The sequence below is a fragment of the Rhipicephalus microplus genome, chromosome 8, assembly GCF_043290135.1.
Source record: "Rhipicephalus microplus isolate Deutch F79 chromosome 8, USDA_Rmic, whole genome shotgun sequence".
Classification (NCBI taxonomy): Eukaryota; Metazoa; Arthropoda; class Arachnida; order Ixodida; family Ixodidae; genus Rhipicephalus; species Rhipicephalus microplus.
This window is the reverse complement of record NC_134707.1, coordinates 107,426,015-107,441,179: the sequence shown is the minus strand read 5'-3', so window position 1 is coordinate 107,441,179 and position 15,165 is coordinate 107,426,015. Positions and strand designations below refer to the sequence as shown.

Here is a 15,165-nt window from a genome sequence, read left to right as displayed (position 1 = left end):
AGGAGACAATCCGAGTCTCCGCAACAGCTCCATGTATCAATGAAACTGCAGTTGCCGCTTTGTATTATATTGCGGTAAAGAAGCACACATATGTATCGTGAAAGGCTGACAGTGTCCGCTCTGTTACCATTTCAGTCGATGCATATCCTGGACCCTTTAATAGTTTTGAAATGCTTCTGGTGTCACCACTGCGCGTGATATTATAAACCGTGCGAGAGTGCCAGCCCCGTACGATCATTTTTACATACTGGCAAAAAGGAAGAAAAGACTTTCTGGTAAGTACTTTGGGTGACATCTGCTGTGGTACTGTATTGGTTTATTAGTAGCGATGAGGCACGTCGAAAGATGCACATTTGCACTAGTAAACGCGCACTGCCGTTTGGTGCATGATCGTGCCACATTTCCTGGTGGTACAAATCATTGAGGTTTCACTGTATTACTAGATAATTAACAGTTACTTATGTTGGTGGCACCATTTTGGCAGGGAAACAACGGCGATAACAGCAATAGGAGCCCCACGAATGAACTAAATTACAATGTGATTGAACTCCACTAAATGCAAATGTGGCTGCGTCGTTGGTGTAGCCAACGCTCAGTACTGCTCAATCGACGGTAATAGTCAGCTAGATTTGGCAGTTTACACTTCTAATCGACAACTATCAAAGAAATTGCTACTTATGCGCAGGCTGGCCCAGCAGGTCATTCTAATGCATTGCACGATGCTCGTTCCTGTTTTCCTTTTCCAAGTTGCGAGAAAGAAAACTTCTTACCCGAGTAGCAGCACAACACTTCAGTTGCTACCAGAAACAATGACTATGTATTCATATCTAAGGCGCTGTGGTCGTACAACGAATATGAAGTCATGCGAGCTTTAATGGAAGATGGTGGCAGCGCCGGGCCTCACGTACGCTAATGCTGTACTCTGCCTCTCCGCTGGTGTTCGGAAGTTTTTGTAGAGGCACCAAAGAGAAATAGGATGGCTAGCTCTGGGCGTACACAAGTACACACCAGTGGAGGCCATACAAGGGGAGATAAGATGGTCTTTTTTCACGGCTAGGCAGGTGGTTGCCAAGTTATGAAGATTGGCTGGTGAGGCTCCCTGAACAGCATGTAGCCCGTAGGATGCTCATTCACACCATCTTCGCGAGTAGGTCTACGAGGTGGACAAGAGGCACGGCAGCCCTGCACTGACACTTCGGGTTACCGGCGGTGTGTTTAGAGACAGCAAATTAGGAGAAGACTAAACACGAGAAGGAGTGTGGGTCATGGTACGCGAGGTGGAAATGACCGCATGGCGAAAATTCCGCTGAGACAAGGTCATCTCTTAGGATATACCGCGGCGAGAAACTCGAATTCTTCCGCCACCACAGCAACACTGAGCATCGCGCTGGGCATCGGTGTAGAGAGCGGACAGATGCGGAATGTGGTGGAAGTGACGAAGAGGCACCTTGAATAGTGGTGGTGGCGCGGTGCACTACGTGTTTAGTGGTAGCTCATTATTTATGTTTTAATCAGTTATGATTTTTTTTCTATTTTTTTGTAAATTTTTTAGTTTTTTTGTCCCTTGGTCATGCCGGTTTTGGGGCACCAAACTACGGCGACCCACTGCAAAGGGCAAGACTACCAATCATCATCATCTATACAATGTAATGTGACAACATGAAATGACAAATTGCTTCCATAAAAGATGAAAGTGCCATGTCATAAACAGCTCATTGCCAACAAGCCTACCATTGAGAGAGCATCAACCATGGAAAAACGGTGCATACAAACACACCAGGGGCCAGCGCACTTTTGAGGGCCGTATTTCTTTGCGCTAACAGGTGCTAAGCTTTACGCATAAGATGTCACTGAATTCCATAAGTTATAGCCAGCCACGCTTAAAAAACAAAGCTAGGACATTGGTTACCTGTGGTTCACCAATCCTGTCTGCAAATTCCGCCACAACCAGTTGCTCTGACGCTGGTTCAACCAGTGGCTCGGCCGCTGGCTCAGCAAGAGGCTCGGCTACAGGCTCGGCTGCTGGTTCGACTACAGGCGCCACAGCAGGCTCAGGAACTGTGCAGCAGGAACAGCACAGTATCAGTTGGAAGATATGTCCCACAATGAGCTGTGAAGCTAGACCCTTCATCATAATACTTTACGCGACTGTGGCCATAATTTGTGCAATGACACAATCAAATCTATACATATACCCCAACCAAACATGTGCAAATAACATTTTTCTAATGTTAAAAGCAAGCTTCAAATATCAAGCAATATACTAAACAACCAAGGTAGATGCTTCTTAAACTAACAAACTTTTTATTTTATCCCCATATACTTATGAGGAAGACAAAACAATAGTAAGCTATTACCATCACAAAATGTGTGATGGCACACAATATATCACTATCTGTACATGCACAGAAGTGTATTGTTGTGCTCAGACAGCAGACACGCCACAATGCCATCGCAGATTCAATTTGCAAGTTGAAGAAGGATTTCTTTCAATAGAAGTACTGCTTTATGAAAATTGAATACTGCTTTATGCTTGTGATGGTGGCTTAGCGGTTATATCACACTTTTGATGTTCCCTGTATCACTTATTGCGCTTTCTTGCATCAACCCCCACCAAAAAATTAATTTAAAATGTGCATGAAAAGTGGGGGTGTGATATGCAGGACATATATGCATATCTTTCTTTCTTCTTGTAGAGTTAACAGTATGGGTGTGGGTAATATGCAGGGGTGGGTTATAGGTAAGAAAACACGGTACGTATAATTTACAACTCAAATGAAGCCGCAAGCTGTACAAACTTGCAAGGATCAAACACAAGGCTTTTACACGTCGTGTGATGCTTCTGCCTAAAGATTTTATTTATTTTGCCCTGTCAGTCTAGATAACAGCCATTATGACAGTTGGTGACATACTGGCACCATCTACTGAACAAAATAAGCAAAGGGAGGCCAGCTGCAGCAAGCAGTAGACATATTGTCACGTCACAAAGCACAATAGCATATCATGAGAGCGTGGCGAAAAGCTGGCTAGCTAATCGAGGGGTTCCTTTGTTAACTATATGTTTAAAGAGACACCAATAGAAACAGTGAGTTGTCTTACATTGATAAACTCCACTCTGAGAACCATAATGTCATTAGTTCATTATTAGCAGGAAAAAACAAGGTTGCAGTTTCATTTTAATATTTCTTGCCGTAATCTCCAAAAAATTGTCACAATATCTTTTTCGTATTTTCGCAACATCGAAATATTCATTATATCCAACTGCATTCAAACAAGACGATGCCTCAACGCTGATTGAAGGCAGATTTATGGCTACACGAAGAAATACTAGTCAAAACGCTTGCCACATTAAACATTGGGCCGTGTGAAACACCCTCAGAAGTTGACTTCCTCTCCCGGAAGGAACTTTCCCATGCACATTTAGAGCAAATGGCGCAATTTGGAAGGTGCCAGGTGGAGCCAGTAAAGGCTACCACTTGCCACCACATCCTGTTATTCCCGTCATGTGTGGTCACTGTTCACCTCTCTGTGATTCTCTGTTCCCTATCTTTATATTTCTTACGTCTGCATTACTATTTCTTTTCTGTAGAACTTTTTCTAATGTACAGCACTGTGTTTTAGTTGACTTATTTGCTTTTGCCGTGGTGTTGCCACAGTAAATCTGGGACATGAGGCATTGTCAAGCTATTTTTCTCCTGTCATAGGCACTAACTGAAATACTGTAAGAAGGAAAAGAAAAGGCTGCAGTGGAATATTCGCTTTATATCGATGCCGATCTGCGACGCGCCTGTGCCATGCTTCTCCCTTTTCCGCCCCTGCCGCGTAGAGACCCTTCTCCTTCCAACGCCGCGCAATGAGAGAGAGGAAAAAAAAAAAGCTGTCGTGACGTGTGGCTCCCTCTCATGCGCCAGTGCCACGCTTCCCCCTTTCACGTCCCTGCCATGTAGCCCTGCTCCTTTCAACAATGCGCGCGAAGAGAGCAAAAAAAAAAAAAAAGGCTGCCGTGGGGTGACGATAGTTATAGCGCGTGAACAGAACGATGTCAAAAAGACAAGAAAGACACAAGTGCGCTCGTGTCCTTCTTGTCTCTTTGTCGTCATTCTGTTCTCCCGCTATAACTATCGTCATGTCATACCAACTAGCCCAAACTGCCACACTGCCGTGGAGCGTTATTTTTCTCTTAAATGCCGATATGCTTCTCTCCGTGTGGAGACGCTCCTCCTTTCTCGTGACGTGGTGGCCACGCTGCGGCTTTAGCACAAAAGGAAGTAGCGGAGATGCAGTCGTTATTGCCGTCGTCTTCAAAGAGTGTTGGCGCTGGACATTGCCGCGCGCAACTTCTCTGGCCAGGAGAATGCTGAAGCTGAAGTAGACATGCTTTGCAAGCTGCGTGCGAAATTGTTTGACTCGCTGCAAGGCAAACGTGTGCAGGCACGCATCACCGATTACTTCAATGAATGACTGATGTCCTGTGAGTTGTGAATAAATGTAGGTCTCCTGAAACATCCCCCTCATGTGTTCGCTGAATGCACATGCGCCATTGCAAGGGGAGCCCTCTGTTTACTTAGCTTTCATTAATTTGAACTTCTTTTAATTCGAACAAGTTTTCGGGCCCCTTCGAGTTCAAATGATCGAGATTCTACTGTATTACAAAGCACCGCATGCCGCAAACACGCTCAAGCTCGACTAGCGAAGCGAAATGGGTAGAGCAATGAAATACGCAGTTACGACTGCAGTCCACGCTAACTTCTACGGAACTTGACTGGCGCCGTCCTAACAACGTTGTTGTTCGGCAAATTTTCACAATTTTGACATTGCGAAAAGCGTATACATGTAGATATCCTTGTTTCGATCACGCTGATGGAACCTGCAACATCCAAGTGCATGAAATTGCGTACTGTTAGAGTCTGATCGTGGCTGTGACACAAGTGCTACTTAATGGGAAGTTAAAGGCTTGAGCCCCGTTGAAGAAGCAGCTGCACGATGCTTACAGCGAAAGTAGTGACGACGGCGTAATATGTTTGCAAACCATTCCTACGTTCAACATTCGGTCCTGTGCAGCAGCAACGGCGCGCTACTGGCTAGTAGATCACCACTGCGGCAAATCCATCAGGCAAGCTCGGCATTAATTATCGCGAAGTGCCGTTCAGTTCATGCGTAAATTTTAGTTCACACAGCTTTCTGTACCACTCACAGGATTACGCAAAGCATCGTTGATACATGGTAGATCAGCTAACACTACCACCCTTTGCACTGCGGCAAGAAATGAGATAGCGAACAGAACATTCAGCAGTTCCTATCGCTTGAGTAAGTAATTTGGTTCAATATACATTTATTTGACAATCAAAAGTTCATCCGGTGAAAGCAGCACGGGGAGTACATCTGTGCGTCCTATCTTTTTTTTATGCGAGTTCACGGGTTGATCATTCTTCCGCAGCCATCTTGGAATGCAGGGCGCCACCTATAGGCAGTTGCCAGCACTGCTAGAGCATGCGGAGAGCACATTGCTTGCGGAAAGCTCTTCATTGCTGCAGTGACCCAGCATGGTACTCACTGAATCTGTGCATGGCCTGAAGTGGAGAGGGCGTACTCAGCAGCAAGCGGATCGGCAGTCACAGTGTGTGCAGAGTGAGCGAAGCGCTGCACGCAACTAGCCACGCATTAAAAGGTCTGACTCTCTGCGACTGTAGCATGTTTTAAAAACGAAAACTGCGTCAGTTTTCGCTTAGAAGCAGACTGTGGATCAACTGTACCACGAACAGTCGATTGTGGCCATGAGTACAGTTGATTCGTGGTACAGTTGATTGTGTCCGTGGTAAAGTTGAGTATATCCTGGATACAGCGGCAGTTTCGAAATGCTGCTCGGTGTTGCCACCGTGTGCTATCGGGCGGTTGTGCGAGAGTCAGAAACTTTTCTGTACTTTGGCTAAAGGAAAGAAATGGCTTTGCAATGGGCACTTCAGGCAATATTTCTAGTGGCACCCAGTGTCTTCCTTTGTTGACGGCAACGGCAGGAGATCCAAATTTGTGGCCGGTGGTTATTGCATAATACGTTTAGTGCCTAGTTACGCCGTCGTCCCCTGCAGGTAGGTATTAATGGGGTTTCACTGTACATTTGAATATGTGTTTTCACGACTTAGCACCTCCCTACTGTAGTGAAACCAACTTTACAGGAGTTACATGCAGACTAATATCTACTTGTTCGTTTCAAATACTTCGAAATTTCCCATAATTTAGGTTCGAATTCGAAGCAAGCCACATTCACGTACTAGATAAGACACAGAGGCTCGTGGCATGCGACCCGGGCAGTGATGAAAAATCCCGGAGAATGAGTCATCACTGTGCTGTGGAGCTACGAACTGCGAAGATCAAGAACGTCAGCGTCGCTATAATGATGAAAGAAGTAGCTGTCCAGTTCTGAAGGCTGTCGGCAAAAAGGCCCGCGGAGTGGCCGTCGATCTCGAAAGACTCGAGTGAGGCTGCCCAGACTTGCCAAATCCTTTCAATGCAGTTCTTGGGGGGGGACCACAGCTCTTCCACTTCGTGACAAAACAATTGCGCCGCAGTCCACACCAGTCATCGGAGCGAGTCATCAATGAGACCACACACAAGTTGGGTTTGACAAAACGGGCCGAAGATGATGAATAAGACCGGGGCACGGGCAATGAAGACAAGTGGCTTGTTCGGCAACGTCTTCGAGTACTTAGGCAACAGTACCACCTTTGTAGTCTTGAGAGTGGCATCTGACATCTGAAGAGTAAGAATAATCAACTATTGCGGGAGTGTATAAGAGTTGCTACCGAGAGGCCATCTAGGCTAGAGAGATTAGGGCTTAAGACTGAACTGACTTGGATCAGTATTAGTCCCGGTTTTGCTTTATAGCCAGTTATTGTGTGCATGTTTCTTTTTTGAGTCAAGCTTAAGTGTTAGATGAAGGTTGTCCATTTTGTGTAATATTCAAATGTGTTTGCCGTGTTAACTCAGACTCGGGTCTCTCTCTCAACTCGATCAGCTGCAAGCGCTCCTGAGATAACTCGTGACACAGTCATTCCGGGTGCTCAATGCTCAAAGCTAGCTGAGACAGCAAATTTCTTTGAGCACAGTAACTATACTTCGACTGGCCTTCAAGATGTCTCGCTTCTTCAAGAATGAGATTTGGCCTCGTTTTTCTATTCCGGTCGGCAGCATTTGCTCATTTGCTGGCTATTGCATAAGTTTTTCAAGTATGGTTGCCAGAGAATGAAAAAACCTTTCATCAAAAATCACCCTGATCACCAACATCACTCATTTGTAAGCTGCCATTGATGACCACCTTTCAAATCATGAAGTATAACCTGACCCACCAATTTTTCTGTTCTCCCACCCTTTGTGTAATGCCCATGTGGGACCTTAGAGGTATTATGAACAAATGAATGAATAACTTAGCACTATTTTGGCATACTGATCATTTCGACGTCACGGATCTTTTGCGGTTTTCAGTCACTGTTTTCTGCATAAGTGAAATGGGCAGTAGCATGAAACTTTTTGCTCAATTTGACTAACTGGCACTATTTTTTGAAAAACAACTCCCGCTAACTCACTCAGCTCTTCATCAGTCACGAGAGGCTCGAGGTCGTCTGGCTCCGGCATAGTCTTGATCCTTTTCCAAGGCCTCAGTAGTTGATCAGAAAGAAGTCCTGTCAAAAAATGTCCCAGTTTCACTGCAACTGCAAAGCAACGAATACAATAGCAATAAATTGGCGCGTTACATGAAGTAAGGTTAGCAGCTAGCTTTTCTTGGATCTGATCTCACGTAAATCAACAGAGTGCTGGTGCGATGAATATGGCCGCTTGAAGGAGCGAAGTCGTCCTTGTACTGTCCAGCTCTTCGCTGGAGTAAATGGCAAAAGCACAGTATGTACAAGGGTATGGAGCCATCTGCTCATCTCTGTAGAGACAACACATACAACGGTGCCCTCTTGATTGGAATTCTCAGTTGCTGCCTAAGCAACGCAGCTCACACCACCCCCGTGCTCCACGCTCCTTTGCCCGTCAGCTTGTGCATTTCATTTCTGCTTTAAAAACGCCGTTATAAACTTTCTACCTTTGCAAACTTTCATGCACCCATAGCACACACGATCTGTGGGGCGATTTTATCGATTTGAAATACAGGAGGGGAGGGTGACGGCAAAAAACTGCCACCATTTTCGGATGGAATGTCATAAAAGTTATCCGAAGCAATTAAATGCCAACATCCACATTTTCCAGGAATTTGTGAAGCTTCCCATCAAGACTTGTTTTACGACCGAAAGCACTTGTTCGCAGACAGTTTTATACACTCCGAACTCACTTGCTCCCCACCTAATTTTCAGTTAAGGTCTCAACCACGAGGCACGGAGAGAAAAATAGGAAGACAAAAGAAAGGCTGTTGAATGGAAAATTAGGGATCTAATTCATACTATGATATACCACACTCAGATATAACAAAATATTGCCTATAACAAAGTTATAAAGAATAGTTTTGCAATAGTCATAATAAAGTAAAGACAATTAAATTGATACATGCATAGATACAATGTCAGGAATACACCTTCATAATGAATTTTGGGATTTAATAAAGATATTTTCCTGCATGATGCAACCTTGTTATAATGAGGTATGAGTATTTTGTACGCAGTCCGTGACAGAACAGTAGGAAGTGTGACTAGAAAACGAGAGGGAGCAGCACAAGATTGGTTGAGGCTTATCTGACGGTCAAACATACGAGGACATCAAACAGAAACGGCAGTGCTTTAAATCATTTTTGCCAAGAAGAGGCACAGAACGGATGGAGGCACCATTCAGTCTGACAGCGTGAATACTGAACAATCTGGAGGACTTGATTTGGATCAAAACAGAAATGCTGGGACTGGAGAATCAAATTAGCCTGCTTTGTATCTGAATTACCCCAATTCCATGCTAATACAGTCGAGCCCACATGTAACGGCTCCACTTAAAACGAACTTTCCCTTAAAACGAACAATATCAGCGAGACCCTGAAAATATGAATTGGTTCAATGGAACAAAATTGCACTTACAACGAACGTCTCCGAGTGCCGCTGAATGGTTACAGCGAACGGAGTCGTCACTTTGCCGACTCTGTTCCCGGGAAACCACTTTCGGCCACGGATCAGGCATCGGGGAGGTGCCCGTACATTCTTACTGTTTCATCTGCGTCTAGTCCACGTGCATACGCTACCCCCCCGGCTCTGATAATTTGCGACTCGTTTTGTGTTTAGGACTTGTTCTCGCTCACTACACACTTGGCTCGGCGTGCCCTCCACACGCGTACCGAAGCGTGAAAATGGCTGTTAATTTGCGTGGAGCGAATCGTGAAATATCGAAATTGGTGAGGCCACGCGAACCCACCGGCGCAGGTTTCAAGTTCAAAAGCTCTTTCTCAAGTTTTTCTACGTGCGAGTTGCGCGTTTCACAGACCTTCCAAGCAAGCTACCCAACCTGCCTCTTTCCCGGGTGTTTTGGTTTTCAAGGTCGCCCTCCCTCCGCATCCTTTCCTCTCTTCACTCTACTGCAGCTCTTTGTCCTTCTCTCGCAAATATGCTCTCCTCTCTTGATCACAACCCCTTCGCCCATCTCCACCGCTCCGCGACTCCAGCCACGCTAGCTCGAATTAGTTTCGTTTTCCCAATAGAAACAGGCCCCGAGCTGTTCCATGCGTTTTGGCATGCGTGTCACGTGTGCGCGTCTTGCTCGCACTTCGTGTGCATGTGTCGTCAGGATGACAGATGGGAGAACTTGCACACTTTTTCCTAACGCTCAACAAAACGTCGAAAGTGTGACCGCTGGACTTGAGCGGAATCCGCGCGTTAGGTGCCACGTTGCGGAGTGCTTGCTCATAGCTGTGTACCACCTGGCCGCCAACTTGCCGCTTTGGGCATTTCGGTGTTCAGCTGTGGAGATGGTGAATATTTCGTGGGCGGCTGTGACGGCTACATGCGCGCGAAACTGTTTTCGCAAGGCCGTTTCCTCGACGTCGGGCCCGATTCTGAGCCTGAAGCTTCCGAACAAAATCACTCTGGCAGTGATTTGTGGCAGCGTGTCGTCGACTCCGACCTGGGAGAACGGGTGGGACATCTGCTGCGATGGTTTAATTACGGCCGATGATGGTGCCGACACTGCGGAACCATGTACAAATTACCGCATTGTGAATGAAGTATGTGACGAGAGCGATTTGGAGAAATCGGATTGCGAGAACGACGATACTCTGGAGCCTGTGCCTCATGCCGCTTATGCCACGGGCCTCGGCGAACGAGCACCCTGCCATTTCAATTGAACTCGAGACCGCCCTTACCGCTCCTGCTCTTCGAAACACGTGCATGACAGACTTTTTGGGCAAAAAGAGTTTGTGTTCTCACTCGCAACGTTTTTAAAAGCTGTTTCATTTACCAGGAACTTCGGGACACAGCAAACGGATGCTGCGTCAGGCTCAGGTTTGTTATAAGCAGCCTCGACTGTAAAACTGAACTTCAATTTGAGGAATAAAAATCAAGTACATACGACGTCCAGGCTGTCGGAAGAGTACGTCGACACTCTGCAACTTCGGCAGCGCCATCACATAGTTCTGCAAAACCGAATTTTTTTTTTTTATAAACAAGATGTCAAGCTCACACCCCTGCAGTGAAAATTTTATCAAGATCTGGTAAAACATTTCATGAGAGGCAAACAAAATCTAGGCACATTTAGATCTCATTAAAGTGAAGCACAAATTAATTTTATTAGCCAAAGTGCACATAATTGGCAGTGTTATCTTTATATCGAAATTTAGTTAACTCGAACTTTCACCTTCTGTGCAAGGTGTAGTAATTCTAAGATACTTCATTTTAGATAGAAAATGTCATAATATTCCTTGAAGCATCATTAGTTATAGCTTCTAGTTGAGGTATAATTATTAAAAAGCAAAATTAGAGTAGATGAACAAATTTGTCACCAATGGCAACCGAGCCCAAAACATTCTACATTACGCTTGGCCATGCATCGCACGCTTGATGCAAATGTAGCTTTAGTCACCACTATTTGTAGGTTATTCATTGCCCACTCTTACTTCGTCTTATCTCACACCGGTTACAGAGCAAATCAAAACTATAAATAATGTTCCCTCTGCTTTCCTTGGTCTCATTATCTGTTGGCTTCCTTAGATTGTGTCTAACAAACAAGCAAGCCCCTCAATCAAATCTTTTCAACTTTTGTACAAGCACTGCACAAACATTTCAGCAATTCATGCCCGCAAGAAAAGTATCATCTTGCGTTTTTTCTTTCTTTTCTTTCTTGTTACTTCTTTATTATTTTCCGTTAAGTACACTATTTTGAATTTTTTTGTATTTTGATGGTGCGTTCAGTATGTTTTCTTTGTGTCTCCAAACATGTGTGCTATTGTTACCAAAATCGTAGAGGTGGCAGCACGATTTCGTCAAGTTGGTTGTGTCTCAAGCGACTTTTACCTGTATCTCCTCTTGTTACTGGAAATAAAGCAATTACTATTGTTCTTATTTTGTGGAACACTGTGATGCTCTCAGAGCTTTGCAAGTACACACGTGCCTTTATCATGCAAATAATCTGATCACTGCAGCCGAATTTGCTAACAGAGCAGGAGCCTCTGTCAGGCCTCGATGCCTTTGGTTCTTGCCAGCCATCTGTAATGTTACAGAAGAAATTAGGCCTTTTTTTATAAGGCAGAACTTCTCTAAAGCTTAACGAGACACCAAATTTACACATCGATTCCGTCTACATTGATAAACTGTGCCTTGAAACGTCATTAATTTTACCGTCATAGGAGAAGCAAATCAAGGTCGAATTTTTTTTCTTTAGTTTCGTGTCAAAATATCAGACGTGACATCACGGATATCGAAGAGCGATTTTTGGATTTCAGCAACATCGGCTGAACGAAATTTCCTGAAATTTGGTACACTACATCTAGGGCCCCTTCAGAAGACAAGGGATTTCATTTTTGCCGATTAAGAACCATGTAGATGACATCGAAATTGACATTACATCAAATTATGTTACACAGTTTGGTGCGAGATCATTGGGGTGCCACCACTACCTCCATTTTCTTATCGCGGGTTTTCTAATTTACCAGGTGTCTTGCTGGACCAAAAATCATGATTTTGGATTCATGAAAAGAGTAATTTAGTAATAAGAATAATAATCCTTTCCCTCTTTACGTTCCCTTTAACGGTTTCTCTTCAAACATTTTTCAATGCCGTCAACCGAGTAATGATGGCGGCTGCCCACCCGTTTATGAATTTCAAGGCTCATGCTGTAGATGTTCTGCCGCATTTCCTCCATGCTTATCTGCACGTCTTTGTCGATGATGACACGAGAGGGGCGCCGACGGCGCCGCGGTGGCTCTCCCAACGCCGGTGACCTGGGAACTCGTCGTCGTCCTGCACACACAGTCACGCTTCAGTCACCCTGTGAACATCCTCGACGTTCACAAACTACTGCGGAATGCACCATCGATAAGATCATCACATCCCACAAAGCTCGAACAGAACCAACACACTAGTCATTTCCATTCGCTTGTTCTTTTAGGACGTAATGGTAAAGACGAAATTCTTCGGAAACAGTCCAGCCCACATGTAATGACTGAGGTTACAGTCAAACCTCGTCACAACGAAGCCATGCCTGACACAAATATGGATTCATCGTATCTGCAAATACCTTATTCAGGTCATTGAAGCTCACATTTTTAATGCTTTCATATCATTTGAACTGTCTTGTGGCACTTTTAGTGAAAACATGAATTATGTAGTTGGCAGCTATACCTTACATCTAGTAACTTAGATTTATTGAAGTTTGTATATAACGAGGAAAACTGCCAGTTTTAACAAACTAGTTAAATCAAGGTTCAGCAATATAATGAATACCTAATTATTATGAACATAGACAGTTTGATGGCCGTGATAATCACTAGACTTATGGGAACACATCTCAGATGACTGTGCCTTGGCACTGAGTTATACAGTCGATCCCAGATATATCGAACGTGAATATAACGAATTGACTACATCGAGCGGTTGATAAATCTCCTTGATTTTCCTATGCAAAAGTATAGGATTGGTGCGCACCTATATCAAATTCCTGAATAGAATAACATCTCCTACTGGCCGCGAGATCGAGCAGAGTCGCCGCTTGGCAGCAACTGGCCGAAACGGTGAAGTGTAGATTTCTCCTTGCGTTGTCTGCTAGTCACGTCGTGTTTCTATGAGTGCTTACGTCATACACGTTCTCAAAGTATGGCTTGTCCGGTCATATCAGTGCGAATGTAACTGTTTCTACGTATGCCTGAAACGACGTACGAAAGCATTTGGTCTCGCACGGCTGCTAATGCATTGTAATAAAATCGGCGAGTGCAACTTTCCAGAATGCTGTTTATTGTCATCATACCCTCCATTCACCAGAATAATTTTGAAGTGGATGCCACTTTCTGTTTCAAGCACATCACAAAATGCTCTTGGCATCCTCCCAAACATAAGGACTATTAGATGGTGTGTGAATGCGGCGTTTTATAGCGACTCGGTTGTGTAAAAAAAAAAAAAAAACAGGCTCTGGGTCATGCACTTACGCGCTGTTGGTAGGCGTACAACGGCACTGTAGTTTATCGATCATGCGAGGAGCCTTAGTTGTGTTTATCTGGCCATAGTACCAGTACACAGAAATATATCTATCATATAAGCTGTGAGACTTGCAATGTACTTAAAACAGAGCTACCGTGCGCAACCGTGTGCTTAGATTTAGGAACGCTTCAAAGACCCACATGTTGAAAATTAATTTAGATGGCATGCTTTATATATAATATTGCCGCATTCAACCTGCAGAGAAGAGCTCGCGCAGCAAGAAAGGAGGACGAAGTTCTTGCTCGGTCCTTTTTACGAGTGCCTTGCATGTAACTAAAGTAAGCTCTCCTATATCCGACTTCTGCTGTGTCTGCCTCGTGACACCGGTGGAGGTGCTGGGTACATGTCCAGGACACCTTCCAACAGCCCGGGATCTAGTCCACGTAGACTTACACTCGTCGAAACACCCGTTCACCGCACCAGCCGTTGCCAGTTAGGCCTGAGCCCAGAGTTCGGTCCTTGGCCGAAAAACATGACCGCGTCCAGAAGCATTAGCCCCGCCATGACTAGCCTAAGCACGACACAGGTGACTGTTTTCACCCCTAAAATTTGTGGACTTCCACGGCAACACACATGAGGATGCAGATGACTGGCTTGAGGAGTTCGAGTGCACAGCCAACGTTAACAGGTGGAACGCCGCACAGAAGTTGGAATACATGTATTTCTCTCTTCAGGACACTTTAACAAACACCAAAAAGCAGGAGCATGCACAGCTACTCCTCGAATCACGAATTCAGAAGCCAAATGAATCTGTTGCTATGTTTGTTGAAGACGTGGCTCGTCTCTTCCATCAAGCCGATCCTGATACGTTTGAAAGCAAAAAGATCAGCCACCTCATGTGCGGTGTTAAAGAGCAGCTCTTTGCTGGTCTCGTGCGGAACCCACCTTCAAGCGTCGAGGAATTTTCGAAGGAGGCGACCGCCATAGAACGTACACAACAGCTACGCTACCGCCAGAACGATCGCCCAAACAATAGCGAACAAATCAGTGCAACACCGTGACGACTATGACACCTGACGAGCGTTCTTTGCGTGACCTGATACGCGAAATTGTGCAAGACGAGGTGAAGAAGCTCACCACCACATCTAATGACTGCGCGATCGCGCCGGTCACAGAAATTGTGCACCAAGAGATAAGGCAAGCACTTTCACTTCCCAAGCCGAACAATGACAAGGTTAGGCCAAGCTATGCAGATATTCTCCGTCGTCAGACATCTAACTTGCCGCCACCAAAGCAGTACCATCAGCAACAGCCACCGACAGTGCCTTGGTACTACAGTGAAACGTCGTCGCCCATGCGACCTCCGCTCCCCAAAAACGACATCTGGCGTACCCCTGACTACAGGCCCTAGTGCTTCCATTGTGGGGAAGCAGGCCACATTGTGCGGTACTGTCCTCATCGCGTCACCAAGTACCAAGAATTTCCATCCACTACCCCTCGTCGCTATTTCAATGGAAGACGCAATGTTGATACAAGCACGATGATCGCGTGGGACGTTTTTCCTTGGTTC

The 15,165-nt window shown here is 45.1% G+C and overlaps 1 protein-coding gene across 2 annotated transcripts in view; it reads right to left on the bottom strand.

The window, feature by feature from the left end:
- The window catches only part of LOC119165129 (uncharacterized), a 92,636-nt gene that overhangs the window by 19,511 nt on the left and 57,960 nt on the right, over positions 1–15,165 (bottom strand). For both annotated transcript variants that reach the window (XM_075872458.1, XM_075872459.1), the window contains exons 10-13: positions 12,271–12,422; positions 10,537–10,600; positions 7,581–7,676; positions 1,910–2,058 (exon numbers count right to left, since the gene is read on the bottom strand). In XM_075872458.1, coding sequence (XP_075728573.1) covers positions 1,910–2,058; positions 7,581–7,676; positions 10,537–10,600; positions 12,271–12,422 — 461 coding nt within the window. The remainder of the gene's footprint in view (positions 1–1,909; positions 2,059–7,580; positions 7,677–10,536; positions 10,601–12,270; positions 12,423–15,165) is intronic.